The following is a 25,735-nucleotide window of genomic DNA, read 5'->3' on the forward strand; positions in this document are numbered from 1 at the left end:
TGATAATGGAATTGGAGATACAGGTGGGCTTTCACTAATGATCGACGCAACAACAGAGGGTCAGTCCAGGTCAGCCAAGCGTAACATATGTCTTATTGACATTCACTAACCTTTTTCTGCCTTCAGATTGAGATGATGTTAAATAAACGCTGTTCGTTTTAAAGAGCAATCATAGCAGAATAAGTGCGCCTGGATTCCTAATGCTGCCTGAGAAAATACATATCTCATGTTGGCATTATGACACTTCTATGATACTTTTAACCACTGTCCTTAGAAGAAAAACAGCTGGCATAGGTTTGATACGGAGTTACGAATGAATGAAAGTGACGCAGAATGGTGGTGGCCCTTTGATAGGGGTTGATAAAAGGTACTGTCGCCTAGATGGCAACAAACGGCACCACGAGACTTCCTTCAGGACAGAGGGTTGTCTCGGCCTTCATTCATTGTTTAGATATTGCGCATTTATGCTATTAATGAGAAACACTGAAATGTTCATGATTGTGTTAATTGCAATAAATTAAAGAAATGTCTTAACAATATACAATATTATACTAAACAGTAAAACAAATAATAATATATTGTGTGTGCTGTATAGTGCTGCTCGAACGTTTCTGAACCCCTTGCAGAATCTGAGAAAATGTGAATAATTTGAACAAAATCATACATAATGCATGTTCTTTTTTTATTTAGTACGGTCCTGAAGTAAAGTCCACAATACAAAAAGTGTGTGTAAACAATATACAATATTAAAGTATTACTAAACATGTCCAAAGTATTCACATATGTAGTAGATGTCTCTTCATCTCCGTTATATCACTGTAGCCCCTCAGGCCTTTTAACCACAGTCATTTTATCATACGAGTTTATGTATGTCAATAATTACTTGAAGCCCATGTGTGTTGACACAGGTAACAGAATCATCACTGAAGGTGAATATGTGGAAATGACTGGAATCACCAAAGACATGTCCGGCTCGTACGACTGCATCACCTCGAACGACATCTCTCCTCCAGACGTGAGGACTGTCCAGGTTACTGTAAACTGTGAGTATCTCATTCAGTCCAAGCTAATTCCTGTTATCCATTTCTCACATGCTGTTTATGAATCCCTCAATTACGCATCATTCATTTCACAGACCCTCCTGTCATTTCACGAGCTCGGAGCACAGGAACTGCTGTCGGACAGAAAGGAGTTTTGTGGTGCGAGGCGTCTGCGGTTCCTCTGGCGGATTTTCAGTGGTTTAAAGGAGAGCGCAGGTAAGACTAGAATTACATTATTTTATTTTGACATTGGAAGTCAAAAAGGAAATGTTTAGGCAGAGAGAAAATGCTCCTGAAGGGACACTGTCCTGCAGAGTTTTGCTCCAACCCGAATTAAACAAACCTGAACCTAGCCATTGTCCAAAATATTGATATGTATCAATACTGAAATATGTAACGGGTCCAATACTCCGTTCCTGAACACCAATACGAGCCGCGCATTCTCACTCTCTCTTTTCTCCGGCGGTGAACTGACACACACACACACACCCGCCCGCCTCATCCTCTCACTCACTCATCTCATTCACATAAATAGTGCTTGTATTGTTCATGATTTTACTCATTCTCACAGGTTTCGCACTCACACCAAAAGCGTGTCCATGACATACAAGAGCCACTCTCATAGAGCCGTCTCTCAAACGGCTCGCGAGTACCAAATTAACTTCTTTTTTATGGCTTATTGCGCTTAAATACATACATAAGTATGTTAAAATTCCCATCCTGATGAGTAGTCACGCCAGTGGCACCCCCAGAAACTTTTAATGGAGGAGGCCACAGCAAAACTTAGGCGGCTCAAAAATACATTTTTCAGTTGTTTACTTTTGTTTAGTTAATGTAACAATGATTTTAAAGCTACCATCCATCCATCTGTCTGTCTGTCAGACAGACATAGGGCCTACCCCTCAAAACATTAGATTATTTTGCGTAAAGAAGATTTTCAGGGCCCAAACAGAGATGGTGACAGAGGTCAAACTTAGGGAATGCAGCTTTATTTAAAGTAGAGCTGCAAAATTCTGGATAAATTGAGAATCACAATTTCTTTGTTTAAAATTGAGAACACGATTCTGAAGAAAAAACATTAGACACGTATAAAAACAACATAATCATGGCTTCGAGCTATTTAAAAAAATAGGAATCATGTCTCATTCATTTAGACTTGATTCATTATTGATTTAGCGTTTGTGAATGAATCTCATTCTCATTGTTAAATGAACAATTCAATCACAAACACTTTGTAAAGCAGTCTCATCTCCACCTCCTGGCGTAATAAGCGATGACTTGTATTAATACATACAGATTTGCTCTTTGAGCTCAGTGTTCATACCCAAACTATAAACTTTGATCCCGGTACACATGTCCCCTGCTATTTAAATGTTTTTAACACATATATACCGAAATGTGTGGTTGAAAAGACCATGAAGCCTCTTATCTGCTGATTGGCTGTGGCTCTCTCTCCAGGTCACAGATCTGAATGCTGCAGTTTGTGATGATCGTACTTTAAAAGTCTCCAAAGTCTTTGATTTAAAGCCGGTTTCACGTCACAAGAGTCACAAGTGTGAGCAGTGCATGTTTTCGCTGCCCACATCAATGACTGAGAGCATTCACATCAGGAGCGCATGAAGTTTGGTTATTAGCCTATTATTCTTAATGTAAAACACAGCAAGAAAACAGTACACCGACACACTCCCTTAAATAGAGGCATGTAAATTTCGCTTTGAAACAAAATCTTCTGTGATCATCTCGTCTGTCTGTCTATGGTTTGCTCTCATGTTGCGGCTCGTGCTGTGTTGAGCAGACACGTTCATTTTTAATTGTTGTGTTTTTTCATAAAAAAATGTTTTGTCTGAACACCAACACCAACTATCACAGCAAGCCTAATTTGTAATAAAGAGAAAAGAATCACTTACTCTGACGTTTAAAGAAAAATAGCCTGGGCAGCTATGTGATGAACGTGACAATAACTAAGTTCATTTAAGGTCTTATTTCACTAATTTGACTGCTCTTATGAATACTCAACAAAACAGACATTTTGGCATAATTCTGTGTGTTATTGTTCGTTCAAGCATGAAAGAGAACTCAATTATGGCACGTCACACTTGAATGGTTCAAAAGCGACTTCTAACGCGCCAAACAATCTACTGTCTTTTTTTGGTGGCTGTAACTAGGGGTGCACCGATCCGACTTTTTCAGTCCCGATACCGATACCTGGGCTTTGTGTATCTGTCGATACCCGATACCGATCCGATACTATTGTTAAATTAATAATAAACTGTATACCTTCCTTGAAGAGACTAAAGGCACCAGACTTTACTAAATAAAGATAATAAGACAAAATAACAGATGTATGCAAAGTGTTGAATTCTTATTTATTTAAAAAACAATTGTGCATTCAAATCTAAAATATAATTTAGGGCTCGACATTAAGCATGCTCCTGTCTCTCCTTCGGATAAGTAAATAGATCATTCACTTGTCGTGCTTGTCCGGGAAAAAAGTTAGATATGTGTGTGTGTGTGTGTGTGTGTGTGTGTGTGTGTGTGTGTGTGTGTGTTGTAAATATAACTTATTCTGAAGCAATGTTCTCAGTGTTCAATCAGCTTTGACATATTTTAAATCTGCATATTAGTGATATTTTACCTTTATAAAGGGCATTTTCCCCTAATCTTATTAAATATAAGCTATGCTTCAGGTTTTATATTATATTCTTAAATTTGATCTATACATTAAATTCAAATAAGACACTATAGGGATGTTACCAATCAAATTAAATTATTTACCCATTTACCCCTATTTACTACTGCATTAAATGATGTTATGAGATTTGTATTTTTGAATAAACAAAATAAATGTTGAAAAATATAGGAAACTAAACCACCAGTAGGTGGCAGTAGGTGAGTCTTAATGAGTGAGTCATTGAGTCATTAATTCAAATGATTCATTCAAACGACTGATTCCTTTAAGAATGAGACAGTCGTTTACGAACAGGTTATTGAATCTTTGATTCAACCACTGAATCATTCCGAACACGTGAGACGTGTTATGGTTCTGCTTTTTGGAACTTTGTTGCTTGGAATCTTTTTTTGGAACTATTTTCGCAGCTGAAATAGAACAAAAAGACTCAATATTGCATCTAAAATGTAAGTAACTAATGTTAATGATTGTTTATGGAGCTGTCATAGGATATCAGTGACATTTTCAATCGTGATGCTATTCAGGGAAACAGCACATTTGGTTGTGTGAAGTTGTTTAACTGTATCATATGTTATAAAGATAAAAACGTAACATTTTTAATGTTTACCGCAATTACTATGTGTAAGTGGCGCTTTTTTGATTTCTCCTCAAGATGTGCGAGCGTCAACAGCGCGTTGTTACCGTCAGTTCATTACATTAGCATTATGATCCACTATCAGTCACTTGCACTAAATGAATCCTTTGCATCCTGCAAAGTTAGCTGCTGGGCTATATTGTCCACTCCTTTAGTTTTACTGAGCTGCAGGAATGCAGCGTGCTCCTTAACATGGTGTTTCTGGATTAAATTGGAAGTATTATTGCCGACAGATGAACTAGTTGGCGTGGCAAGCATAACATATCTCTACACATCCGACTCTCTGGTTCGCTCCATGTTGCTTCGAGCACGCGACACACGTGAAGCTGACGAATGACGTAGGGTTCTGCTGCGATTAAAAAAACAAAACAAAAAACACCTGGATCGGCCTGTGGATCTGTTCATTTTTCCGATCCCCGATCCAGCTTTGTCGTCAGTATCGCGGCCAATATCCGATCCTAATATCGGATCGGTGCACCCCTTGCTGTAACGGGTACTTCGTTTTACTTAATTTAATTTTTTCTCATTTACATTATGCATTTAAATGAGCCATACCCAATGCAGAATCATGTAGAGTTTATGGCCCCCTGACTCGGGTATATGTAGGCAGTTTTGGAACAGAAATAGTTGAGACTATGTAACAGTGTATTGGATCTGTGCATAAGATCTTAAAGTGACAGCAACCTAACAAACATTGTCATATTAATAAATAAAAAAAAGACAAAGAAAAAATAACTCACTGCTCCTGACTGAATAACTTTATTGGTAAGCATTAATCTTTAAGTATTTAAGTACTTAACTATTTAAAAAAAGTCAATGAAAACTATCTACTGTTGTTGCACATTTTATTACTTTCATTTCTGTATTTTTCTTACCTGAATAACTTCACCTTGAAAAAGTGAAGCCATGTTTAATTCATTTATCTTATCATTTGCAAATAGTTTTTGTTCTTGTTTTATTAGACTGTTTACTTGTATTTTTCATAAATGAAGTTCAGCATTTCAAATAAAACTTCCCTGTGCTGTGTGTAAGCTATTGCAACCAAATTATTAAAATTGATTAGGTAGTAAACGAAACGTACGGCGCACAATCCCGATATACACATTTACAGTATTTCAAAATATCTGTCTTGGTGAGTATTCACACTAGTGCTGCAACGACACGTCAACGTCATCGATGACGTCGACTACGGAAATACGTCGACGTTCGTGAAATGCGTCGGCGCGTCGTGTTACACATTCATCTCGCGTAATGTTGGCTTCTGCTCCTGGGAATGGAGAAAGTTCTCCATTCTATCACAAAAACCTAGACCACGAATATCAAAAGTATGGGAATACTTTAAACAGAGGCCAAACAGTGTTTCCCACACAGACTAATTTGTGGCGGACCGCCACATAATCAATAACGGCCGCCACATATTGATTCGTCATTCATTCATTTTTACGCTATTTAAAAGACGCACGCATATTCGTTTAGCTGCATTTCCTTAAGTTCTCTCTCCGCCCTTTTGCACGTCTCTTACTCACTCACACACACACACGTGCGTTGCATTCAACCGTAAAACAAGTTTTATTGCATTTTGGTGCATTTAGTGTGACGTAGCTTTTAAAACCAGAGCAGTTGAATAACAGAGTTGCGACACGCCTTCATCACACGGCAGCGCGCGGTCACGGCGCTCATTATAATTCTAAACAAACCAGTGCGGTGTCAATCAATTACAGACCAGTGTTTCCCAAACGGGATCCCGAACAAAAGGTGCCGGGACGCACTTACACCGCGGTTCATCTCACATCTGATGACGCATCTTTAATATGGGTTGTAACTTGAAAATAATGCTGTATGTATGTTTCTGTCGATGGATACACGTGCTGACTCCTCAGGTATACACTACAACAACAGCGATAATAAAAGAAAAACGTGGGCAAAACGGTCTCTCTTTGTAAACTTTATAAAACGCATGCGAGTGCTGCCGTACATCTGAATAAGAGCAGTTATTTTCACCGTCATCACCCCCGTGTAGCCAGGAGACGCGAATGAGAAGATCTGTTACTGTGCACTCGTCCCAAAGCGCGCAAATATTGAGTTATCTTTCAAATCCTGTGCTTGAACGGACAAACTCACACGAAGTCTGTCAAAATGTCATAGCCTACTCTGTGAACTTTATACAGAAATATGACGACTATCCTTGGGTCTTAAAGGGGCAGTAGCCTTCAAGTAACCTTTAAGTTATCTGTTCTTATTTTCTTTATTTTCATTTGACAGTTGTCCTTTTTCCCCTGAACATAGCAAATACTGAACTGTACTGAAACGTGAACCTTAAACCGTGATACAAAGCGAACCGTGAGCAGTCTGTACTGTTACACCTCTAGCGTAACTTATGTGAGGTGCCACAGAATTGTGAAAAATTTCAAAGGGTAAAAAAATAAATCGTTAGATTAGTCGACTAATCTAAAAAATAATTGTTAGATTAGTCGACAGAAAAAATAATCGTTAGTCGCAGCTCTAATTCACACAAACATCTGTTGTCTTAAGTCAGTGTCTGGTTAACTGTAGGGGAAAACATCTGATGTGTAACATTATATTAGATCCGTGCGATTGAAACAATCGTTGTATCATGGGGAAAAAGTTGAATGTATATTTTTCCTATAGATATTTGGTGTTGACCAGGAGCCTATTGCACAAAACTAGGATAAGGGATTAAGCCGGGATATCTTGGTGAGCCTGGCTCAGTTGTTCCACTAATATACAGTTATATTTCGTTATTGTTATGTTCTTGGTGTGTACCTTCAGGGTACGTTTACATGACAGCGGTGTGCTAAATTTTGCATACAGATGACAAGATCAAGATATCCCGGCTTAATCCCTTATCCTAGTTTTGTGCAATATGCCCTTGGTGTGTGTCAAATCTGGTGTTATCACCAGGGATTTTAGGGACTGGTTGCTGATGATTTTGTTTTGGAACTTCATCTTAAAGCAGCACTAGGTAACTTTTCAACCTTCATAATATATTTTTTAAAACTCTTGTGATGATACATCGATTTACAATAGGTTGAAGGACACGTCTGCCACTATAATGATGCTGGCTTGTAAACGTGTACATCGCGATTATTTGCCTTTTGAAAAAAATAAAACCCATGAAATGATATTCATATGACATGCTGAAACATATGCCACTGACTGTACCTGGGATGAAGACATTTCACACGCGCCGCCAGAAGAACACCTGCATGTGAACTCCTCCTGCAGTGTTCAGGGGAACTGTTAGTGCTGCACCAACCCGCGGGCCGCTTTTATGAAGTTATTTGGCCCGCCCCGCACCACTGTATATATTTTTACAACCCGCCCGGCACCCGCGACCATTAAATAGACATACGGGGTCCGCGGGTTATGAGACGACCTGCGCATCACTAGTTCAGGGCTATCAGGGTTGTCATGTCAACAAATGCACGCGCGTTTGTAGGACATCCCCCTGATGTAGGATGACAGAGCTTACGACAGTAGTTGAGGACATTATTTTTTTCCCAACTGTAGGGGGACCCCGAGAGCAAAAGTTACCAAGTGCTGCTTTAACTCGATTTTTCTCAAAATTGACTTTAACCCTCTGGACCGACCCGTGCGTTTTGCTGTATTTAGAATAGAATATGAAAATTGCTAATTGTGACTCGTTTTCCCAGAGGTTTCAAAAAAAGTTATCACATATCAATATTTGTCAAGGTATCGTATCAAAGTTCCAGCAATTCTAGTATCGTGACAACACTAGGCATACCAGAAACTTCCAGCACGTGCGTTGAGGCAAGATGGAGCTGAACTCTGCAGGACAGTGACCGAGTTCGGACACCCTTGCTCTAAGCCACATCTCAGACAGAGCTCGTTAATTACACATATAAGGATATCCTTTAGACATTTACGTCACATGCAGCTGTGTGCAAGAGAGCGATATGCTAATTTGTTCCGTCACCCATCCGCTCATGTAGATTCAATAAAGGCTCATCTTTAAATGTTTCTAACTTGACCTCACATTTCCCAGACTCCTCAATGGATTCAACGGGGTCAAGATCGAAAACAAGGGTAAACAGTCCATGCTCACGTTCTTCAACGTCTCCGAAGAGGATTACGGGAACTACACCTGTGTGGCCATGAACACGCTGGGAATAACAAACGCCAGCATTATTTTGTACGGTAAGAGGCTCCTTCTGATAAATGCATGTTAATTTATGCATAAAACCCATGTCAAGTACGACTTGGCACAATCAGCGAGCGTCTCAATGTGTCAAATGTTTGCCTAATGCAATTACATCAGCTCTCGTCTCGTCACCCTGCGGCATCCGCTAACTCTGTGGATGTTTGAGAGGTGTATTCGCAGCAATTTCTTTCAACAGCGTAATGCATGATGATACGCACGGTGGATGTTTAGGAGGCTGTTAACATGTAGGGTTTCTCTCCCCACAGGCCCCGGAGCGATACACGACGTGAACAACGCAGCCTTATCGCCAACCGGCTCACTCTTGCTTCTAACTCTCGCTTTAACTCTCTCGGTCCTCAGCAAGTTTTGATGCTAAAGCAGCGCGTCCGCTTCTCCGTCCAAACACAGACTCACAGTCCCACACACAGAAGGAGAATAATTTATGGGTTCTTATCACCATCATCATCATAATTTAAATTGTTTTGCCTTATGCTTTACTTCTGAAGGGAGGTGTCAGTGTGGGTTTATGGGTCTGTAATGAGATGCTTTGGGATTTAACCGTGTTTTGAAACAGTGAACTGGACTGTGAATGGAGTCAGTTTGTTAGCTGGGTAGAAATAATACTAGAACCACTGTATGTGTCTCTCCAACCTTTTGTATGTGAAAAGAGAAGCAAAAATTCATGTAATCGTGAATAACTGAATGGTTTTTTTGCTCGGTATTGAACAGTGTGAATTGAGGTTACTGGTGTGTCCTGTTTTCCTGTAAAATAACATCTTTCTTTTTTTAAATAAATAATCGATAAAAATGACAAACAGCAAAAAAAAAAAAAAAAGACTTAAAAATGCTTCGGTGAGCCCAGAAAGTATTCGGACACTTAAGTCGCACGTAAAAATTTGCGAGTGGCATTGACGAGCAAATGATCCATTTCTTGCATTTCCATTTATATCTTTTTGAATTCATCCCCTTTAAAGGTGAAAACATTTAAAAACTATTTAAAAAAAACTATATTTTTTTGAAAATATATTTTCAAATGTAATGTGATGGCAATGCTGAATTACTTCAGTGATGATAATAATAATTTGTTTATTTGAACTGTTATCTAAAACAAGTTGGGCTCAAATGTCCAAATACTTTTTGGGGACACTATGTGATTATTTGATTTACTGTACATGTACAGTTGTATGCAAATACTGTTCTCTCTCTCACACACACACACACACACACGAGATCTATGCGTTCAATATAATATAGCACACAGTTCCTAAAAGCATCCATCAATGCTCATCATCTGCCATTAATGGTGTTCAAATGACAAAGGAATCACAAAGATAGCCTGCACGTGTACTTGTACTGAGCTGACATAGTTACAAGCAGTAGGATAGACTCCTTACCTGGTCTAAAACGTTTGACGCTGCTCTTAGATATGTTTTTAGCGTAGACGCAGACACTATGCCCTAATGTAAGCTACATAAAGTCTTTTCCTCATATAAAGACCCTTTAGGTTGATCATAAACGTACCAAACGGGACTGATCGGAACAGTCCTCTAGAAAGTCTCGACATCCACAGGTCACATTTCATTCAACCATAGAATATCTATATCAGTCATTGTATATTTTGTTGTAAATCCCTTTCCAGATACATTTGCATCGATTGAATTTGCTTTGGACGACTCTACTGGAGTGTTTAAACTTCTTTCTCAGGTTTTTTGTGCCGAGTTTCTTTTACGTGTGTATGATTTTTGTATTCTTGAGTCTTGGTGAAGTAAACTTGACAGAAGCCAAAACTGTTATCGCAAATGATATATCTTAAAAAAGATGATATTTAATAACTTCTGAGGACAAAAGAAATAAAATAAAAATCTCAGTAAGAGACGCATTTCGTCGCATATATCTGTGGGTGATAACCATCGATTTATCCGTGATCTTTAGCACTAATTTCCACACTAATATAATGCCATATAAATGTCAAATTGTGCATGTCTGAGCAGGTAAAAGAAAATGGTAATCTCGGTTTCCATCTATTTCATATTCCATATCTTTCATAAGCCAGCGGATTAGCGGCCGCACTTTCGTACTCATTACTCTAGGAAAGCTGACCCGTCAACACACTCATGAATGACTTTGGACACCTACCAGAAACGTCCACTTATTAGTAAGCCGGCAGTGTACGAGAGCTTTAAAAAGAACCTGTAAGGGAACACAGACCGTCGCATGCGCTCAACCCACACGACTAAAATGAGACCTTGTCCATGAGCCGTCTGCATTCAGCTTCAGTGAGCACTGTCAACAGCGCTAGACAAACACACCGAAGACGAATGCTTCGAGTCCAAGGTCGGCCACATCATTGAGAAAAGAAATACATGCCCGTAGATTGTAAATGCCCTTTCAGTTGATTTCAAAGTGAGACTCCAGTTTGAAGGATGCTGCTCTGTGACCGACTGAATGGTTTTGTGACTGACGTTAGCGTGGCGGACTCACGTACAGTATCGCTCTCATGTCACGCGAACGCCAAGTTGAAGCATTGACCGGACCTGGTTGTGATCATGACATTCATGAGCTCTTTACGTTAAGTACGACACTGTTCTTAACCATGCAGTGTGTTAAAAATGCTGTATGTGAACAAACAAAAAATATACATATATATGCAAAATAATATTAATCCTGGATTTATTTGATTGTTAAATATAAGGACGGTGTCAATGCGGAGATCAACACTTTACCTTGTTAGCGTTGTGCCTTGCGTGCATTCAAGATATAAATCATGTGGTAGTGCAATTGAATAGATTCAGTATTGACCCGGCTCGGATTTACTCAGTTAATTATTTCAGTGCTACGAAAAACATCAAATTATCTTTTGATAAGCGTCATTAAACATCGGCTTCTCCAATGTGTTTCGAGTGAAAATGCCCAATGATTTCTGGTGAGTTTTGTAACAGGTTAAAGTACATGAATAGGATTTACTGTAGTATCATTTTGGTATGTTGGTTAACTTTTTAAAACGCTATATTGTGACGGTGAGGTGAAGTGAAACCTTCACAGTGATCGGCAGTAGTGTACATACGGTACAGATTCTGAAGTGGATTCGCAAACCCATTTAAGTTACAAACAGAATGTAATTGTTTTTCTTTGTTGCTTTTTTTATTTTATATATATATATATTGTCATCCGTAGGGAACAAAATAGCAAACATTCAATAATAGCGCACTGGATTTTTGCTGACTTGATCGTGGTTATTTTAAAACTGCTGCGAGTATACATGGTTCATCTAATCATGGCAACAGTGTTTCACCCCAGATCTCTTGGCAAAAAGTATTTTGCCCTCCCTTGCAAAACTGTATTGTATGTTTGTATTTATTTTTCTGACTGTCTCTATCTAGTCACGATTGTAAAGTGTATGATACCTTAACATTTGCAACACACAGCTCTCTCAATGTGCATGTACAGCCGTAGTTGTATTTTTCTTTTTTTACTATTGGAAAATGAGTACAAGACTGTTGTATGTGTTCTGTGTAATAAAGTTAAGAATATTTTCTTCTAGTTTGGAGTTGTTAGTTATCTAACGTACTGTCATGGAATCTTTTAAATAGGGATGCACGATATATATCTGCACCATATAGGTTATTGATATTGGATATGTAATTGTATTTATCAGGTTATTTTAAGATTTTAGGGCTGAGAAATGATAACTAACATGTACTTACTGTAGGGTACACAAAAATAAATGATGTGCAGCAGAAAACATGGACGAAAGTACCAACATTTGTGGCACTTTTGGGAAAAGGGACACGTTTAGTATGGTTTTCTCCATCTCTGCTAAGATAGCAATCATGATGATAAGAGTGTTCAATAATTATTAATTAAATGTCTTTCTAGTGTAGGGCTCTTTGATTTCCACAATGTGGACATAATCATGGAATTCAGTCATAAAAACTGAATTGACTGTATAATTTAGAGAATTTCTACAGAATGTGTCACATTTTTGATAAATAAATAAAAAGCACATTAGTACACTTAGACTTTTGACCCAAAGCCAGCTGCTGAACCAGGGAGAAAGCAGCAGGACTACATCGTCACCATCTACCATGTCCGAGAGAAAAGAAGATGGTGAGGAGAGCAGTCAGGAGGAAAGTGTCATGTGAGAAACCGACCATTTACATTTATGCATTTAGCAAACGCTTTTATCCAAAGCGACTTACAACTCAGGAGTACAGGAAGCGATACGTCAAAAAGATGCAAAGAAAACGCAAAACGTGCCCTAAATACAAAGATTTATATACTACTCAGAGTAGCAAAAAAAAGAAAAGGGAAGAAGAAAAGAGGAGGAAGAGTTTTTTTTTTTCTTATGATAAGATTAAGTGCTCATGGAAGAGATGAGTTTTTACCTGTCTTTTGAATGAAGCGAGTGATTCTGTCATGCATATGGAGGATGGAAGATCGTTCCACCAACCAGGAACAATGAAAGAAAAAGTCCTGGAGAGGGATTTCATGCCTCACTGTGATGGTACCACAAGCCAAAACAGTCATGCACACCCCTGCTTATAACGCTTTAAAGAAAGAAATGAATGGACAAAATACTGTCGGAACCAACGGCGCAAAAGTTGCCGGACACTGTTGAACACTATTAAAGGTGCAGTGTGTAATATTATAAGGATCTATTGACAGGAATGGAATATACTAAACATAACTATGTTTTCAGTGGAGTAGAAAGACCTGACATAATGAACCGTTATGTTTTTATTACCTTAGAATGAGCCGTTTCTATCTTACAGTGAAGTCACCATCAGACGACGACCTGTTTGTCCTGTGTCAGCCACCGTAGCTTCTCTAAGTGCTTCGAAAGGTAGGGGTGATCGGTTGCAATTCTCACCACTAGATGCAGCTAACATTTACACACTGCACCTTTAAGCAATAAAGGTCGAAGAGGTCAATAATGCAATACAAATATATTCACATCTTACTGACACAGCACAACCATGAGTTCCTGATTGCTTTTATATCATGTTTTTATAAAATAAGAACATGATTTTGCTCTACTGTTAGCTCTACTGGCACAGTGAATTACATCTGTACAGAGCGGTTGACTGAATCCAGCAGCAGCAAACTGATCATTGTAGTCTAATCAGAATGTAAAAAAAACATTTATTACCCACTACACCCTAACTCCGTGGTTCAGTATTCCACTGAGCACTTTTAACAAGTTTACCACTGTTGACATGCAGCATGTTTTAAAAGACAGTTTACCCTGCACATCTCTCCTCACACTGGCCCTGCTCTATTGACGATACGCTCACGGTTTGGCTGCGGTCCTAAAGATAATGCAGCCAAGAAATGTCATGTCAAGTTAATGCGGTCTGTAGAAATGCTTATTTATTCACATATTTGTCTTTCCAAATAAGCAGCTCTCATGGCAACTTCCAGAGGGGCGCTCCTGGGCACTGAGATAAAGACGTCCACCAGGAGTACAGAAGGGAGAAACAGAGCCGGCTTTTGTTTGCTTTAAGGGAGGTGATTGTACCTTCACCTCCAGGCAGAAAAGGTGATCATTCCCTGGCTTCCATCTTTTGTTTTCATGTCGAACATTAATAGCTTGTAGACAAAGGATTGGCAAGAAATCTGCAAGTTATGTAACGTTTTTCTCACCTCCTCTACTCCCGGTTTAAAACTCAATGAATATTCAATTTCAACATCCGCCATTTGTTAGTCAAATTCTACTTGTGACATGCAAGTTATACCCATATTTATATTCTCATGGTAGGATTATGGTCATTTCTGTATAGGCACGTACATTAAAGCACCGGCTACATAAAAGTTGTTAGTTTCATTGTCAATCCGCAGAAAAACAGCAGCAAAATAATAAAGAATGTCTTTACTCTATCTATCTACCTACCTACCTACCTATCTATCTATCTATCTATCTATCTATCTATCTATCTATCTATCTATCTATCTATCTATCTATCTATCTATCTATCTATCTATCTATCTATCTATCTATCTATCTATCTATCTATCTATCTATCTATCTATATATATATATATATATATATATGTGAACAAAAATTAGAGACCACTTTTCCAGCGCTGTATGTATATTTATGTCTGAATACTTGATTCTGATTGGCTGGAAGGTGTGCAATTAAACCGTTTAATGCACATGTTCTTCCAAGACATTTGAATCACCGTTCTATATTAATGTGCTGTTTTCTTAGAAACACACACACACACACACACATCACTGACACATTGCACACACACAAACATTCAGGAGCACAGAAACTTATACTGCCGGTGAATTTTAGTAATAAAATAGCTTTGCTACTCAATCGCTACATTATATTTCTCATCACGAGGGGGTTACATCTCTATTTTAAAGTAATTAAACTCACATCCTTGTTAATAGAAAGAGTCACTGAACAGACACAGATACAAATCTCTCTCTCTCTCTCTCTCTCTCTCTCTCTCTCTCTCTATAATTCATTCAAATAAATGTAATCTTACACACTACTTCATCTCTGTGTCTGATTCAAAGCGGGCTGAATGCTAGATCTAACAAGCCATAACTGTTGAAAATAACCATCAACTTCACAAAGCTGGTCAAATATTTTGCTGCAAACATCAATAAAAGGTTTACGTTGTCAGTCCTGGCGAATGACCACGGTATAAGCAGGATAAATCCACTGCTAGCTGTGCATAAAACAATTTTAGGGGATTGGAGGATTCTTTGCCTTTATGTTGTGCAATAAAATCATTCAATGCACAGCTAGTCATGTATTATCCCTTATATACACTGATCAGGCATAACATTATGACCACTGACAGATGAAGTGAATAACACTGATGATCTCTTCATCACGGCTCCTGTTAGTAAGTGGGATACATTAGGCAGCAAGTGAGCATTTTGTCCTCAAAGTTGATGTGTTAGAAGCAGGAAAAATGGGCAAGCGTAAGGATTTGAGTGAGTTTGACAAGGGCCAAATTGTGACGGCTAGACGACTGGGTCAGATCATCTCCAAAACTGCAGCTCTTGTGGGCTGTTCCCGGTCTGCAGTGGTCAGTATCTATCAAAAGTGCTCCAAGGAAGGGACAGTGGAGAACCGGCCACAGGGTCATGGGCGGCCAAGGCTCATTGATGCACGTGGGAAGCGAAGGCTGGCCCGTGTGGTCCGATCAAACAGACGAGCTACTGGAGCTCAAATTGTTCAAGAAGTTAATGCTGGTTCTGATAGAAAGGTGTCAGAATACACAGAGCAATGGAAGGTGGCCTGCTCTGATGAATCAAGTTTTCTTTTACAGCACGTGGATGGCCGGGTGTGTGTCGCTTACCTGGGGAACACATGGCCCCAGGATGCACAATGGGAAGAAGGCGAGCCGGCGGAGGCAGTGTGATGCTTTGGGCAATGTTCTGCTGGGAAACCTTGGGTCCTCCATCCATGTGGATGTTACTTTGACACGCACCGCCTATCTAAGCATTGAAAAAAAGATTATTATTCCTAATAATCTTTTAGGTGAGTTTGTGTGTGTATATCTCTCACACACACACACGCAATTGTTTTACTGATGAAGATTTAAAACACATGATAACTTAGCTGAAACTAATGCATTTATGAAAAAATAAAAACAAACAAAAAGAGAGCACATCAGTCTTTCATTTTACATTTTCATTATTTCGTGACTCACAGTAGAAACTCTTGTGACACCTAGCCCTGGTCTCTCCTAAATAAAACTCCATTTTGCATTCATTCATCCATTAAACTTTATATTTTGAGGCCGTCATTCTCTTTTAGATATGTAAAGCTGATCCGACTGTTTATCTGCATTTTCAGCCGTCTCTCACCGCCATTTTAATTGTCTTCCATACTGCCATGTTTGTCACCTGCTGCTTCTCTAACCAGCAGCAGCGAGCGGCTCTACAGCCAGTCATTTACAATGAACAATCAAGCAAGAAAAAAAGACAGACAGTGAAATGCGAGGCCTTAATTAAGAGTCTTCACCAGAACCTTTCTTAAATTCATTCGCAGACAGCTCTCTTTTAGAATAGATCTCACAGCTTCATTCTCAACCTCAGCACTTAGAGCTCATGTGAATCACTCCCACGACTGTCTGTCAAATCCCTTTAAAACACTTACAATACTGACACCTCCGTCCTTAACCAGAACACAAGTGGAGGATCGAGACGGTGCTTAAGTGCTCTCCGAATCTGGGCTCTGAATTATTGATTTGGAATCAGCCTGCCGTGGAGCGGATTTGCTTTGGTTTCAACAAGTTTTTATTTTTCAAGTGGATAAACAAGTATAACAGCACATGGCTACATTTAGGCAAAAATCTGAAATATACAGTACATACACTGACTAGCGTTCAAAAGTTTGAGGTCGGCAAGACTTTTATTGTTTTTAAAAGAAGTTTCTTACGCTCACAAAGGCTGCATTTATGAAAAATACAGTACAATTATGGAATGATTTGTGAAGGATCATGTGACACTGAAGACCGGAGTAATGATGCTGAACATTCAGCTTTGATCACAGAAATATTAAAGTTTAAAATAACTGTTTTCTACTTTCTGTGATCAAAGCTGAATGTTCAGCATCATTACTCCAGTCTTCAGTGTCAGATGATCCTCCAGAAATCCTCTGACACACACTGACCCCGAAACTTTGAATGGTAGTATAAAGGCCTACATACAGTTGTGGTTAGAATTATTTTCACCCCTAGTTAATATGATCAAAAATGGCTGTGAAAATATATTTGATATATGCATCCTTTTGATCTTTCATTAAAACAAATTCACAAAAAAAAAAAAAAAAAAAAAATCAAACCTTTCATCGAAGTAAAAGAAATAAAGGTGTTTTGTGTTTCCTCATATTTATACTCCTGTGGGGCAGGAAGTCATGGCTGGACAATTGCATGCTCCTAGTCACCCTGGTGTGCTAAAAACATTAAAAAAATATATTAAAAATATATATACACACACATCAGGGATATTTTACTCATAAAAAATTCTAGGGGTGACAATAATTATGGCCAACATGTTTGAGAAATTTCATGATATGAGTTTTCCCCCCATTTTCAATTATTTTACTTCAATGAAACGTTAGATTTTTGTGATTTTTGTTAATGAAAGATCAAAAGGATAAATGATGCAGAATTATTTTTACAGCCATCTTTTATCATATTTACCAGGGGTGCCAATATGTAAGAAAATAAAAGATTACCCCCCAGCTAAATTTAACACCAGAGCAAGTTGTCACATGTTTTAAATGTAATTGTATACCATCTTTTTATACTTTATACATTTTTGAAGGTTTTAAAAAAACCTGTGTCCAACTGCAGACACGCAGCAGCGGTTCAGGACAGCAGTCTTAGACCATACGCAGGCCCACATGGAATCTGCACACACACAATTCTGCAGATTGTAGTGCCCTTCATTTGAGAAGCATACACACACCCGGGAGCGTGACTGTGAGGGGTAGTAGGCTGCGCTTATTGATGTGAATTGTTTTTTTTTTTTTTTGTGAGATAGTGATATATTTAAAAATGTCTAAAATAAAATTGGCCAGGGAGGAGTTATGGAAACCTCACTTGTCATTTATAGCTAGGCATATTAAAAATAGTTAATTTATTTACTTTGGTAGGTATTTATTTATTTTGCTCTGTTGTTAAATTATATTACATTTTTTATTTAATGATTTGTCTACAATACAATATATAAAGCAATATGTCTTTTAGTAGTGGATGGAGCCTGCAATAAGAGAGATCAAGCTTTGTTTAAAAAACAACAACAAGTTGTTCTATTTGTATTTGTATTGTAAACCTTAAATAAAAGTTAAGAAGTAAACATTTAATATTTCATTTTGTGATGCTTTCAGTTCCAATATTATTAGATCCTTTTAAGACATTTAAAACCATTCTGCAATTGCATTTCACATTTTTCAAAAAAAAAAAAAAAAATCCACAGAGTCCGTGTGGCAGAGTGATTGGGACACTTTTTCCAAGTCATCTCAACGGCAAAAAGTGTCCCAGTCACCCTGAAATCGCCCTATGTATCGCTCAAATTGAGTAAAGAGCGTTTTTTACAACTTACCAGATTGTCTGAGCACCTCACTCACTCTCAAGAACATTTTTATTCCTGTTTCTATAAACTGCGAAGCTGTATCATACAGCTCTGGGTATCCACCTATGATTTTGTCCACATTGTTGTCACTACTAGAGCAAGCTCCTGATTGGTTAACACGTCACGAATATCCACCAAAGGTCAGATTTTTCAACTCAATCACACGTCAAACACTCAATTCACGTCATTCGTGCCACAGAATGCATGTTTGCGTCTTTGCATTGACTTAACATGTAAATCACTCGCACTTATCGCTTCATTTGTGTCTGGTGTGAACGCACCATAACTCACCCCGAACACAAATCTTACCTTCACTATAACTACAGGCTCCACCATAATGAAGATCCCAGCCCCACTCACCACCACTAACCTTAATGATACCATAATCACCACCTTAAAGGGACAGTTCGCTCAAAAATGAAAATTAGCCCATGATTTACTCACCCTCAAGCCATCTTAGGTGTATATGACTTTAATAATAATAATAATGTGTTTGATTTATATAGCGCGTTTCAAGGCACTTAAAGCGCTTTACATTGAAGGGGGGAATCTCCTCAACCACCACCAATGTGCAGCATCACCTGGATGATGCGACGGCAGCCATTTTGCGCCAGAACGCTCACCACACACCAGCTGATTGGTGGAGAGGAGACCGGGTTACACCCCTACTCTTTATCGAAGGACATCCTGGGATTTTTAACGACCACAGAGAGTCAGGACCTCAGTTTAACGTCTCATCCGAAGGACGGACTTTCTTCTTTCAGACGAACACAGTCAGAGTTTTATTGAAAAATGTCCTGGCTTTTCCAAGCTTTATAATGGCAGTTAATGGCAGCCTAGAATTTAAATCCCAATTAAGTGCATCCATAAATTATAAAAATATCCATATTTAACATGTTATAAAGTAAAACATCTAACTTTAAGCGGGCCGCATTCCATGTTCAACTTACGAACAAATCATAACTGGCGTGATGACGACCTTGGCTATAGCGCTAGCGATTTGAACGGTGAGAGGCGTTACACTTTCTTTGTAAGTTGAATACGGAAGACTGTCCACCGGAAGCTAGATATAGCTAATTTTAAATATGGATATTTTCCTTACACAAACCAATTGCTTTACTTCAAAAAGTCTTTATTAACCCCCAGAGCCGTGTGGAGTACTCTTATAATGGATGGATGCACTTTTGTGGGCTTCACATTTTGGTCTCCCATTCACTGCCATTATAAAGCTTGGATTAGCCAGGACATTTTTAATGACAAGTTTTTAATATAATTTCGATTGTATTCGTCTGAAAGAAGAATGTCAGATACACCTAGGATGGCTTGAGGGTGAGTAAATCATAGGGTCATTTTCATTTTTGGGGGAACTATCGCTTTAACTTCTGGTCTGAGAGTGCTGGTCTGGTGGCACTGTCTTGAAACTGCTGTGGTGTGTGGCTCTGCAGGGACCCGTTCTTCATACCTCACTTAATACATCTGAGATGATTTGACAGATCCCAGATATTTTAATCATGATAACTTATCTCTAGCTAATTTGGTTCTTCAAACGAATTTGCGAATTGGATTAAAATATCTGGATTACATTATCTGAGATCCCTGCTCCTGATTCTCGAAACCACGATCAGCAGTACCGCGATTGGCTGGCGTCAAGACAACGTAATGACATCATATAATTAAAAAAGCCACCTGGCAAAAAACTTGTCAAAAAAAAGAAGAAGAAGAAAAAACATGAATTTCTGGACCTTTATAAGGAAACAGACAAATGACCAAACCAACATAAAAGTTAGATAAATTAAATGTGCACTGTTTTGATGAACGTGATTCACAATTATTTGTATTCACGATTTTATAATATTTGTACACACTTTACATTTTTATTTCAATGTTGTATATTCATTTTTAATTTAATGTGGCAGAATTGGGTATCACTGCTGGGACAGATTTTAAGTATCACCTCATGTAATCTAATCCTGTTTCCATGAAATAAACTTCTCCTGAGCAGGTTTAAAGGGTTAGTTCACCCAAAAATTGTCATTTTTTATGTCATTAACTCCTCACCCTAATGTCGTTCCACACCCGTAAGATCTTCACACACAGTTTAAGATATTTTATATTTAGTCCGAGAGCGTATGCAAGTGTACACTACACTGTCCATGTCCAAGTAGTTTCTGTTATTTTTGGACCAAAATGTATTTCCGATGCTTCAAGAGATTCTAATTAACCCACTGATGTCTCATATGGACTACTGTGATGATGTTTTTATTCCCTTTCTGGACATGGACAGTATAGTGTGCATACACTTGGATACGCTTTCGGGACTAAATATAAAATATCTTAAACTTTGTCTGAAGATGATACGAGGTCTTACGGGTGTGGAACGACATTAGTCATTAATGACATTAATTTCATTTTTGGGTGAACAAACCCTTTAAATTTATGGACCTGTTGCAATGACAGCAAGTCCAGGATGAGCTGGAAAATCCGAGATCAAGCCAAATCGTCAACAGTCAAATCCAGCTAACTGAGTTGGCGACATACGAAGAACGGGCCCCAGTTCTGCATTTGGTTAGTAGTATTGCTTTAATTTAGCTTGTTTAATGGCAGATGCCATTGTGTCAACTTAAACCATATAGTGACAAAATGCCTTTACACTAATACTGCATTGCAGAGGAGGATGGATGCTGTAATATACCAAATGAAATCTCCCACTTCAGACCTGAGTGAGTTCCAGTCAATCACGTTCACATGTTGACTGCAGAACGTCGCCATGGTGCAATGAGCGTGTTTTTGTTTCAATTATGGCAAAACAGAGTAAAAATGACACAAAATCACTTTAACAGCTAACAAAAAGCAAAAAATAGGGTAACAAACTTAATGTCTAATGTTAAAGCATGTTTTTTTACGTTTATATTCATTGGAAGCACAAAACACGGCAAGTAGCGTCAAATAACGTGTCTCGCTGATTTACCATGCTGAGTGTCCGACATTGAGTGCCATTTAAGGCGCTATTTCCTAGACGGAGGTGGTAAAAATCTGTCTGGAATGCAGCATAAGTCAGCATTTACAGTGGCAATGGCTTTATTTTTTTCTTCCCTGAAGGCAAAACTTGAGATATCTGCCTATATATATATAGAACCTACTATATAAACCCACCCTGAGAAATATCAGTCAGCCCATAACTTTCTGTTCAAATTGACATTTGCTGGTTTCATTATACCCTGGTGTAAAGTGGCACAAGACATTCATGCACGCAGTGACCTTGAGTTCAAGTAAAAAGTAGACCATATGGCCAAGAGAGATGATAGTTAATTATGCATTATGTATATTTTATATATTTGAATATATAATGTGTATATTTACTCCAGAATAATGTAAGAATTAGACCAGACCAATTATATTTAGATACAACATTTTATTATTGTAAGTCTTAAATATGAACACACCATCGCCATTAAAGGAAAAACATATGACGAAACAATTTCTTTACAGTACAAGGAGTTAAAATACTTTTAATAATTTGTTCGTCTCCAAGGAACCACTAGAGATCAGCGGAACAAAGTGAACTTCTCCAGGCTGGTTGTTTTAATGGTTGAATGCTGAGATAAAATTAAAAAAGTCAATTCTTTGCACCAAGTTGGACATATGAAATGCATTACAGCCATGCACAGACGAGCCCTGCGTTTCTGTTAATGCAGTGCACTGATTGATCGATCGCCTTCTTCATTTTGATCAGCCTTGATCCAAACTCTGTCTTTCCCAGAGGAAATCACATCATTATTTATCACAAGGTGCTTCTTTTTGTGGTTTAAGTGATGATTTCTGACTGTTGTTCAGGTTAGTCTCACTGATCTGTCTATATATGCAATATGTGGATCGTTCATACACTGTAAAAAAAAAAAAAGAAAGGAAAAAAAGTTGTTTCAACTTAAAAAAAGTATGTTTTGGTGCTGACTAAAATTTTACGTTTAGTCAACTCAAAAATCCAAGTTGTCACTTCACATCTTCACATTTCCATTTGACTCAACTTAAAATTTTAAGGAAGCATGAACACTTACTTTTTTTAAGTTGAAACAACTATTTTCTTTTACAGTGTAGTCTGGTTAAGTTCCCCACATCTTTAAAAAAAAAAGATCAAATGAAAAATGACACCATAATGTTGAATAATACACCTTTGTGTCAAGAACACACACCGTCACCTATTAAACTTTGCACATACATGACATTCCCTTTCATTAACATACAACTTGTGCTTAAAATCCACTGTGTATCTGATACATGGTTTTAAAAACATAATGCTTAAAGGGATAATTCATCCGAAAATGTAAACGGTCATCATTTACTCATTCCAAAACCTGCCTGATTTCTTTCTTTCCAGAGATCGCAAAACATTTTTGATAAACAGTTCTGATAAATGTCTCAACATTACGATAAAAGTGAGGACAATGAGGAAAGATGGTTTTACGCTCCAAAAAAAATAAAATAAAACGTATATCTGTGTTTGCAGACCAACATTTACGTTTTTAGTGGCTAAATAAGGAATACTTGTACTTAAAATCAATGATTAATTATTTATTTTTATTTGAACGGCCTGAGGGTGAAGAAATGATGACAATTTTCATCTTTGTCCGAACTACCACATTTGGAATAAAGTGGAAACATTAGGAATATATCCTATCAATCATTGCAACAAAACAAAACAAAAAATCCTAATATGGATTGGAGATTAAACAACACCTTAATACTGCAATGGTACGTTTCAGAAAGTATTATTTTTCTTCCCCCCCCCTTCAGAATATGGATTGGTAACAAGACATTTGCTCATGATGAGATGATGACGGACAAATGAGTCAGAGTCTCATCTGCTTTTTCCAAAAGCACAATATTTAGACATCAGATTTCACAATGAGTAACTGCAATGAGCTTGTCTCTACTATAATACCCTTTGAGAAATAAATTACACAGCTTCTGAAAAAGGGAATAACAAAAAATAGAAAACGTTGCATTGTATTAAACAGGTTCACAATTTTAGTAAAAACAAGTGTGCATATTTTCCCTTTGTACAAGTTAGATATATGCATATACATACAGAGATGTTAGCAGGAACGATGACGACAAGTGTCTAAATAAAGAGCATTTAACCGCCCGGTTTGGTTTGTAGAACTCAAAATCTGGACAAAATTCAACAAAAAAGCCATTTTAAAAACTTGTGTTAGCAGATTGCTCTTTTGGCTCTCGTAATGGATCCAATAACTTGGTGTTACACAAAGCTCCAAATGAAACATTTTTCTGATTCATACATTGTCTTCCCATATGCACTAACATGACTCCAACATCTGATTTATTCCTTTGTGGTGTAAAAAAATCATTTTATAGAGCTTTTGGTTCAACATAGTCCAACTGTGCCGTTCTGGTACTCAAATCATAATCAAAATAAAACAAACTGATATGTATCGCATTGTTTTCGGTTGTATTAAATGCTAAAATGTAGATTAGAAGTACTCAAAATGAAACATGATGTGAATATTACAGAGCTAAATGTGTGTGTCTTTTTTGCTGTTTATTATGATTGGCTGTACAGTTAAGATACAGCGACAAAAAAATAAAATAAAAATACATATGCCCTTCCTCATCGCATGCCTTTGACTTGAAATAATCATTCTCCTATCATACTGCATTCTATATGAATTATTAAGGAGTTGCAGAAGTTAAATTAAAATTACAGCCACAAAAATAAATAAAATGTAATATTTAAAATTAGACATGCCTCTCTGTTGTTTGCGTTGATGGAATACAAAACTCTATTCGGTGGGGGAAAACGGTGTGATAATTAGCAATGTAAGAGAAGTTACATTATTAAACTCTATTATAAACAAAAGAAATGCATGATTACTTTATTAAAAGGAAGTACTTGGGCACCCCATGCACATTTCCAGGCATTTTTGGTAACCCATGCACGGTTTGTGACTCCAGGATGAGCGCGATGCCACACAAACAGTGATTTTTATCCACTGAAAACATCTTCGGCATCAAAACTTGAGCAAGAGTTGTAGAAGTAGAATGAGAAGTAGACAGGTGGGCGTGAAGACCGTCGACGTGCCGCTGTTGCCATCCTGAACTGCTCCGGGTCCTAAAGCATTGAAAAGATTCACACGCGTCAGGTAAAAACAGCTCCGGTCTCCAACTGTGCTGTAAACTGCCTGGCTTTTATTCTCGAGACTGAACTCACATGTAGGCCGCTCACCTACGCATCTGCACTTCTGATTTGATCTTACTTCCTCTGTTATCTTTCCTTCTTCTCAAAGTGTCAGCTGACAGCATTTTCTAGGTTTACTTCACTAAAGCGCTATTTTCTAGTCAAGCGATTCTTGTTAAATTTATGTTAGTGTATTAGAGCAGCACCTCTTTGTTGATGAGTGTGTAGTGATTAGTAGTCGAGAGCTGTATTTAGTAGCTTGTGTACCTTCCCAAAAATCCCTGTTTTCAAAGGCTGTTTGCTCTACATCGGATGAAGTCATTTCTAAAACAGAAGCCGTCTCCGCTAAAAGAGAGAATATTTAACAAAACACTTTACAGGAATACAGAACATGCAATAGGAACTTAAAAAGATTTAGGAAATCATTTCTATTGGTGCTTTTAGGCAGATTTTCAACGTGATCTCATGAGAATACGTGTATTTTTACGTGAAGTGTAGTAGAATTAAAGCGTACAATATTTATGTATGAACAACTTTACTGATAAACACATTTGTATGTATTCTTATTTATGAATATTAAAATCGTGGTATTATTGTCTTGATCATGGAAACATTCAGTCGCACTTATTATATAACAGTTTACTCGTCTACTTAAGACATACAGTTACATAATGTTAAACAAGACTACACATTTCTTTAATTGTTGAACCATTCTGTAATATTTAGTAAGTTTGCCATGAGACACAAAATGCGTTTTCTTCTGCACAGCGACTGACAGATATGGAAGATTTGTTTCTGCCACAAAAATACAATTTTTAAAAGATAATTCTGACTTATCTCCCAATTGCAATTTCACATCTCGCAATTCTGACTTTCTTCCTTGCA

General features: G+C 37.8%; 2 protein-coding genes across 12 annotated transcripts in view; one reads left to right on the top strand and one right to left on the bottom strand.

Annotated features, from left to right (window-relative positions):
* The window catches only part of opcml (opioid binding protein/cell adhesion molecule-like), a 339,648-nt gene extending 327,562 nt beyond the window's left edge, over window positions 1–12,086 (top strand). For all 3 annotated transcript variants that reach the window (XM_067433462.1, XM_067433464.1, XM_067433463.1), the window contains 4 exons: window positions 909–1,043; window positions 1,136–1,256; window positions 8,391–8,542; window positions 8,813–12,086. In XM_067433462.1, coding sequence (XP_067289563.1) covers window positions 909–1,043; window positions 1,136–1,256; window positions 8,391–8,542; window positions 8,813–8,916 — 512 coding nt within the window. In that variant the 3' untranslated portion in view covers window positions 8,917–12,086. The remainder of the gene's footprint in view (window positions 1–908; window positions 1,044–1,135; window positions 1,257–8,390; window positions 8,543–8,812) is intronic.
* An 11,349-nt stretch (window positions 12,087–23,435) lies between these two features.
* Window positions 23,436–25,735, bottom strand: part of ntm (neurotrimin) — a 399,798-nt gene continuing 397,498 nt past the window's right edge. For 3 of the 9 annotated variants that reach the window (XM_067432674.1, XM_067432672.1, XM_067432671.1), the window contains 2 exons: window positions 25,118–25,195; window positions 23,436–24,784 (listed from right to left, as the gene is read on the bottom strand). In XM_067432674.1, coding sequence (XP_067288775.1) covers window positions 24,684–24,784; window positions 25,118–25,195 — 179 coding nt within the window. In that variant the 3' untranslated portion in view covers window positions 23,436–24,683. The remainder of the gene's footprint in view (window positions 24,785–25,117; window positions 25,196–25,735) is intronic. The other 6 variants (XM_067432675.1, XM_067432673.1, XM_067432677.1 and 3 more) reach the window with 3 other exon arrangements.

Source organism: Pseudorasbora parva, chromosome 23 (assembly GCF_024679245.1).
Source record: "Pseudorasbora parva isolate DD20220531a chromosome 23, ASM2467924v1, whole genome shotgun sequence".
Taxonomy (NCBI): Eukaryota; Metazoa; Chordata; class Actinopteri; order Cypriniformes; family Gobionidae; genus Pseudorasbora; species Pseudorasbora parva.